Here is a 7,329-nt window from a genome sequence, read left to right as displayed (position 1 = left end):
CGACCGCGCTTCTCACGCACAAAAGCCGAATCTCGCCTCGCCTTCAGAACGCTTTATTCAGAGGCTAAACAGTGTGATCTACCCTCCCCAAATTTAAATAAAAACCGCTGTGAAGGGTTCGGATCGAGGGTTCACTCCTCTCCCTGCGAGAAATATCCCCGGCCTTCAACCACTGTCCAGTCACAGGTGTGAGTTTCACACCAGAAGCCTCGTCAGCAGCACAGCGCTGGGCACGCCGGGCCGGGGGCGTCCTCAGCACACCCCTGCAGTCACAAAACACTTCTCGTTTTTATCAAGCATTGCTCATGCCTTCTCCAAGAAACAGCTTACAGACTCCCAGCAGTAAAATCCCACACCTGGTGGCTGATGGGATCCCTTGGTGCATGTTCAGTCCTCTGGGTCTGGTGGTCATTGTGACAAAGGCTCGAGATCTTCCTCAGAGTTGCCCTTTTCACCTCTTCTAGCAGAACAGACACTTCTAAGTTGTTGATTTAGCCTCTTCCAACTGCAACAAGTGGCAGCAGGCCCTGATGGGGCCCCTCATTCACTTAACCTCCTGTTTCAGCAGTTGTTTGCACAAGCAACATATCAGGGGGAGTTGTAAGGATGAAGGCTCCTAAGCTCCCTTTCTCCCCTGACTGCAAGACCCCTGGCTGGGGTTCAGTACAGAACCTCCAACCCTTCGTACTTCCCATATGCCTTCTTCATCCCCTTATTAGGCAGAAGTGTAAGTGCAGTTGCTTTTATAACCCCAGATGTATTACTACATAGTTTCTGATATCCTGTTTCCAAGCATATATTGTGCAATTAAGCAAAAGCTACATTTAATAAAACTAATTTATTTTTCTCCCATCATGGAACGAGTCAGGCTCGTGTGAGCACAGAGATGTCTGTACACCCATGGGACACACCATCCTTTCTTCCACAGAAAACATCCTCTGTTCTTGCACTTTCTATGGTCTTCAGGGGGAAAAATAATAGAAAATAACATCACTGTACAGCTGGAGACACAGGCATTGGGATCTGAAAGAGACAAACAACTCCTGTAACATTGCAGCTCCTCACAGCCATCCGAGGACATGGTAAAGCACACTTAGAGGTAAATGATAAAATTCCTTCCTGTCACAATGAATCAACATAGGCACCTGGGATGAAAAACAGATTTTGCAGGAGGAAAGCTTCTAGAATTGATCTGCACGATGAGGCTGTGTCTCAGCTAGCAATTTTTATGATCACTTTTGCTATAAAAAATATATCTCCCAGTCAGTAAATAAGTCCGACTGCCACATACACACTTGTGGCTGGTATACTCCCAGCAGCCTGGCCTCCATGTGTCTATCAGCCTTTTCCTGGACCTGCTCCACGTCTCATCTCTCCCAACAGAATTCAAATGCCATCTGCTGCTGGCAGTACTCCCAGGAAGCAAATCCTCAAACCATCCCACAAGAGGAATGCAGTCCGGCCACCACCTGAGTCAGCCCAGCTCAGACTCCACAGAAGTCCCCATGCAAAGAGCTGCTGCTCTTCAAATCATCACAAACCACAGGGAGAAATCCCAATTTACTTTTAAAAGGCAAGGAAAATGAGAGTATAAAAGTTTATTGCTTAATTTTTACTTGTGCAATACAAATTTTAAGAAACGCTTGTGAGCTTTTATAAGGGATTGAGAGGGGGAAAAAAATCTTTGAAATATTTATATATAGGTGTCATTTGGCAAAATTGGTCTGTTAAGGCCTTTTCCCCTCAACCACAGTAATGTGGACAAGTTTCAAGATGCCTGTGATGATTACAGAAGAAAGTTCAGATTGGATTCTTACCTTTTTTACTGCCTCTTTGTTATTACTGTTGTTCCATTGTGAGCAGGGATAAAAGGTGCAGGAAAATCCAGTTCAGGGGCATCAAAGAAATACGCCTACATTATTACAGAGGAGAAAAAGACTGTTTAGAAAGAAATAAACAGTTCTGCCTCACCCCAGCTCGTTCTTTCCACACTCACTGTTCATGAGGTACAAATACAGCACTGAAATGGCAAATGTGGATCTTTTCTGGTTTTACCAGATTAGAAACAGTCAGCTACAATAGTGCTCTAAAATGTACTTTTAAATATAATCATTAGCAGCTAAGGCCTTTGAAAAAGACCCATACTGGGAAGGATTTGATTGAAAAATATTTGTTTGCACTGATGAAGCTCTGGGCAGCGTCTAGAGCGTCTTCTCTTTTCATAATGCTGATATTTTACTAAGTTCCAGCAGGTTTATGTTTTCATACATAAAACTCATAAGCACACACTAGATATTTGAAACTATTAATTGTTCAAGGACTAAGCATAGTAGTCACTGGAGTAGGCTGCGACTGGACACAATGAAGATTCATGCTTTGCTGATACTATGATGAATTCCAGATAAATTAAACACTGTTCTGAGAGTGATTTTGTGCTAAAGATGTATTTATTATTAAGTTTGTTGCTAGCACTGTTAAACTCAGATTGTCATCAATTTTCATAGAATCACAGGATGGTTTGGGTTGGAAGGGACTTTTAAAGGTCACCTAGTCCAACCACCCTAGAGCAAGTAAGGGCAGCTTCCACTAGAGCAGGTTGCTCAGAGCCTCGTCCAGCCTCATCTGGAATGAGGTTCCAGCAATGGGGCTTCCACCACTTCTCTGGGCAACCTGGGCTGGAGTCTCACCACCCTCCTTGTGAGGAATTTCTTCCTTCTACCGAGTCTAAATCTGCTTCCTTCAGCTTAAAACCACCCCCCCTCTTGTCCAGTCACAACAGGCCCTGCTATGTTTGAAATCATCTTACTTCAGAGATTTTTCACAAGTACTGCTTCTTCCTTTATTAAAAAAAAAGATCTTTTAGCAACCAGCCAAACCCTTCCCTGCACTGTAACACGTCACCAGTCCCAGGAAACACCAGATGAGAGGACAGGAGAAGCCAACATCCTACCAGGCAGCCGACAGAGAGCAGGGCATGAAGCAGAACAACAGCCCCCACGGTGGCCAGGGCGACCCGCCGGTTGTCATCTCGGACAGCAGGCCAGAAGGTCATCACCAGAACAGACCCCGAGAGGCACAGGGAGAACATCATCAGGACCCAGCGCACCACCCTCTGCGGGATGATCCACAGCATCTACAGAGAGGAGGAAGAGGGTCGTTAACTGAGGGTGTGATGCAATGCCTTGTCCTCTGACAGCTCATGGCTTCCAGCCTATCTGTGCACAAATTAACTCGTGCCTTAATCTGACAGGTCTCTGTTATTTAAGAGCAACAGCAACAGCAGACGTGACAAGAGCACGTCCCTGGAGTTGCAGCACTCCTTTACACTAGACAAGCCATGCAAAAGAAGCAAATGATTCAACCAGGCCTAAAGATTTTGGCTGATATGAACAATATTAAAAGAGTAAATTTTCTTAACGTGGACCTCACTGCAAGGTGCCCCCCTCCTGCCATACGTACTGCTGTGGGGATGTAAATGAAGAGGGAGTAGCCGTAGACACACACGATCTCCAGGAAGGAGTAGGAGACAATGTTCATGACTTTACTGTTCCTCCACATCAGGAACCCCCAGAGAGCCAGGGGCACGAGCCAAGCGTAGGCATAGATTGTCGTTGCTGCTATGGACACTGGAAATAAGACAGAAGGTTTAATGTTCTACTCAGACACCAGCCAGAATCTAATGTGGAGAAACACACAGCCTGAAAGCTAGAAAGCTACCTTGGGAGTTACTGTCAAAATACAAAGTTTGAATTATTAACAAACTGAGAACTTTGCATTTGCATCCATTTTACACCCACTGCTTTGACAGCACTTCAAGATAGTTTAAAAGTGAGTCTCCAGAAAGTATTGTCTTGATACTTTCAATTTATTATACCTGTATACAAAATGCTATCAGTTTCAGTGTGAAAGGAAGAGCCACAGAAGAAAGAAAAACTTGGTTAAAAAATAGAAATTCGGCTACTAACAGCTCCTGAAAAATGAGACTAGAAGGCAGATGTGCTGAAAAATACCAACAGACATGAGTGTCAAATCTGAAATTACTCAAGTGATTTGATTCCCAAGTGTCAGTGTTCTCCCAGGCATGCTGTGGATCTTGGAAACGAGCAGAAGCCATGTTCCTCTGCAGGGACAGCAGCCTCCTTCACACTACAAAGACATGTACAGACAACTGGCTCCTCACTCTGAGCTCTCTGGGGCATGTCTCAGTACAGCATCTTTTGCTTATTTTTGAGTTTGCCAGAAGGGAACAACTTCCAGCCCTTGGTGGGTGATGGGAATAATACTCTAATTCAGTTGTTTCCTGTCTGAGGCCTGCAGGCTCCTAACAGGCACCTACAAAAGCACCACAGTGGCCACCACTGGGCTTTCACTCTGTGTAGAAGAGGGCATTCACTAAAGCTAGAAAAATGACTGCTCCAGTTACTCCTGCTTGGTCTACCAAAATCCTGCAAGTACTTTATGCTCTGGAGGAGTAGGGTTATCCCTGTTACAGCCCACTTTAAGGATACATTTCACATCTCTAAAAATTTAGAGAGAAATCCATCAAAAAACTGCTAAATCAAATCTGTGACCTGTTTTTATTTTAGAATCATAAAATCACTAAGGTTGGAAAAGACCTCAAAGATCACCAAGTCCAACCATCAACCCAACACTACCATGACCACTAAACCATGTCCCCAAGTGCCACATCCACACATTTCCTGAACCCCTGCAGGGATGGTGACTCCACCACCTCCCTGGGCAGCCTGGGCCAATGCCTCAACACTCTGTCAGGAAAGAAATTCTTTCTAGTATCAAATCTATACCTCATCTGGCACAAATTTCCTCTTGCCCTCTCACTAGTTACTTGGAAGAAGAGACCAACACCCTCCTAACTACAACCTCCTTTCAGGTAGCGGTTGAGCACAAGATGTCCCCTCAGCCTCCTCTTCTCCAGGTTACACAATCCCAGTTCCCTCAGCCACTCCTCATAAGACACGTTCCCCAGACCCTTCACCAGCTTTGTTGCCCTTCTCTGGACCTGCTCCAGCACCTCAATGTCTTATTGCACCTCAAAACTGACGCTAGCACTCAAGCTGTGGCCTCCCCAGTGCCGAGTACAGGGGCACCATCCCTGCCCTGCTCCTGCTGGAAGGAGTTATTATTTCATTAGCACATTGAAATAAGCAAAAAAAAAGCAAACCCAGGAACTCAGGACTGTATCATGGCTCCTCACAAACCTTTTCTGAACTGAGGCACATAGTGGTACGTTGGTTTGCCCAGATGGATGAAGAAATTTGAGAGGTTGCCACTAACAGCAATGGTGAAGACGAGTGTGGCACATATCCAAAAGGGACCTTAGGGGGGGAAAAAAACAAGTTCAATAACAGCTCCTCTGATGTCTTGATTTTTACAGTTAGCAAGTAAAAAGAAAGACAAATGGTAAACATTTAGCACAGCAGAGAGCTTTTCACACCTCATACCTACCATACAGGTCAGGATTGCTGCGGATATACAGCCTTACAAAGTTCTTCCCTGGTACTGGGAAAACTGAACCCTTGATTCTGTCCAGGACCTGCAAAAACATATGGATTTGTCTGACTGAAAATACAAGAAGGCAAAAACCTCAATGTCTGCATAAAGCACAGTTTAGACAACAGTTGTCCTCTGGAATATTAACCTGGTACGTGTCCACATCGAAGAACGTCTGGTAGTACTCAAATGTCCAGAAGGGAGCACTTTTCTTCTGCCCTGCAAGCAGCTGTGTGGTGGGAAAGGCAACACAGAAAATGTTACAAGCACACAACTGATGCATTACTGCTTTATTTACACAACAATTAAATGACTTCTGTACCTAGAGAGAAAACAAACTCAACAGGGGGGCACTTGCTATGAATTATTTAACAGTTTCCCTTTATGCCTCTAGTATTTGTTACAGCAGCCAGTCTCTTATCTCCCTGCAAGCAGAGCAGCAGCCTGGGGTTCTGAGGAGCAGCCCAACACTACCTTCTGCCCCACTGTCTGTCACACGTGCCTTCAACAGCAGCACAACTTCCCTCGCCTCGTCAACAGCTCCATTGGCTGAAGCCTTCAGACAAACCCTGGCTGTTCCAAAATTCCCTGCTCTCCTGTCAGGGTCACCAACCCCGCAGCAGAACTGACAGACACGAGCACGGCGCTGGGTTTTCAGCTGCAAACCCCAACAGCTGGGGAGCCAACGCACATTTGCTTCTGCCAACTCTCCTATCAAGAAAGGAAGAACCTGAGTTTTAGGCCACCCAGCTTGAATCCCTGACAACCCCTACAAGCACCTCAGTGCTGCCAGCAGCATTTCTGCACGGAGGCACTGTAGGTGTAAGAGCACTACCTCTGTTTTATCGGAGTCATCAGTCCCCAGTAACTCATCATCCTCTTCTCTCCCTGGCTCCTGCAGACGGCCGTGCTGACTCTTGGGCACTTCAACGGGCTCGTCGATGCTTATTGTGGTAGCATCAGGATTTGCTGCAAGCAAATTAGCTGCATCGTCAAATTCTGCAAATAAGTAGTACATTATAAGACAGGTGATGATCAAGCTACCAAAATTTTGGTCCCTGAGGCTCAAAAAACTACATTAAGACCCCTACACAGTCCCAAAGAAAGGGTACATCACTAGCTTCGGCATGTCAAACGTGATCTGTTTATTAAAATCTGAACTGACACGGCTCAAGATGAACCATTTACTGAAGTAATAAAGTGTGGGGCTATCTTTGCTGCTAACCTGGGAGCATTATGCTAAACCAGCACCACTGGAGCCTGCCTTTCCCTCCTGCCATCAGCTCTGACCCAAGCACCTGGTCTCCGCCAGGGCAGGGGGAAGCTGCCTCTCTGAAGAGATCACAGAAATGGGCAATGTTTATATTCTCTAAAACTGTTTTCAGGCCTGAATTTATCTATCAAAAATTAAGGAAGTCTGAAATTACTGTCCCTTCCCAATGACAGAGCGATCTGCCAGTTTTCAGCTTCCAGTTCCCACCACAAAGGATTTCAGTCAACTCCAGTTATGTTTTTTAGCTCAACAACAGCACAGAAAACTGAGGATATTCCTGACACTACTCGCCAAACTCCAAAAATCATAGAATCATTACGGTTCAAAAAGACCTCTCAGATCATCAAGTCCAACCATCAACCCAACACCACCTGAGCACTAAACCATGTGCCACGACTACACGTTTTTTTAACCCCTCCAGGGACGGGGACTCCACCACCTCCCTGGGCAGCCTGGGCCAGTGCCTCAATGCTCTGTCAAGAAAGAAATTCTTCCTAATATTAAATCAAACCCCACCCCGTGCAACATAAGCCCATCTTCTCTTG

At 45.6% G+C, this 7,329-nt stretch overlaps 1 protein-coding gene across 1 annotated transcript; it reads right to left on the bottom strand.

Moving 5' to 3' along the window:
* Positions 1-1,815: 1,815 nt before the first annotated feature.
* On the bottom strand, positions 1,816-6,529 carry YIPF1 (Yip1 domain family, member 1). The gene is made up of 7 exons (XM_008941674.1): positions 6,347-6,529; positions 5,660-5,740; positions 5,467-5,554; positions 5,220-5,336; positions 3,460-3,626; positions 2,951-3,133; positions 1,816-1,912 (listed from the first exon to the last, which is right to left on the bottom strand). The coding sequence occupies exons 1-7, from the start codon at positions 6,527-6,529 to the stop codon at positions 1,823-1,825; spliced, it is 909 nt and encodes a 302-aa protein (XP_008939922.1). The 3' UTR covers positions 1,816-1,822.
* Positions 6,530-7,329: the final 800 nt, after the last annotated feature.

Source organism: Merops nubicus, unplaced genomic scaffold (genome assembly GCF_000691845.1).
Source record: "Merops nubicus isolate BGI_N331 unplaced genomic scaffold, ASM69184v1 scaffold7476, whole genome shotgun sequence".
Classification (NCBI taxonomy): Eukaryota; Metazoa; Chordata; class Aves; order Coraciiformes; family Meropidae; genus Merops; species Merops nubicus.
Note: the sequence above shows the minus strand (reverse complement) of the source record. Positions and strands in the feature narration are given on the sequence as shown.

What these genes read in the sequence shown, in the direction of transcription:
- YIPF1 (XM_008941674.1), bottom strand. Translation starts at nt 6,529, where the DNA reads ATGTACTACTTATTTGCAGAATTTGACGATGCAGCTAATTTGCTTGCA. An exon ending in TCGATGTGGACACGTACCAG is followed by an intron (nt 5,555 to 5,659) that starts GTTAATATTCCA and finishes ATGTTTTTGCAG; the next exon opens with GTCCTGGACAGAATCAAGGG. An exon ending in TCATTTACATCCCCACAGCA is followed by an intron (nt 3,134 to 3,459) that starts GTACGTATGGCA and finishes TCCTCTCTGTAG; the next exon opens with ATGCTGTGGATCATCCCGCA.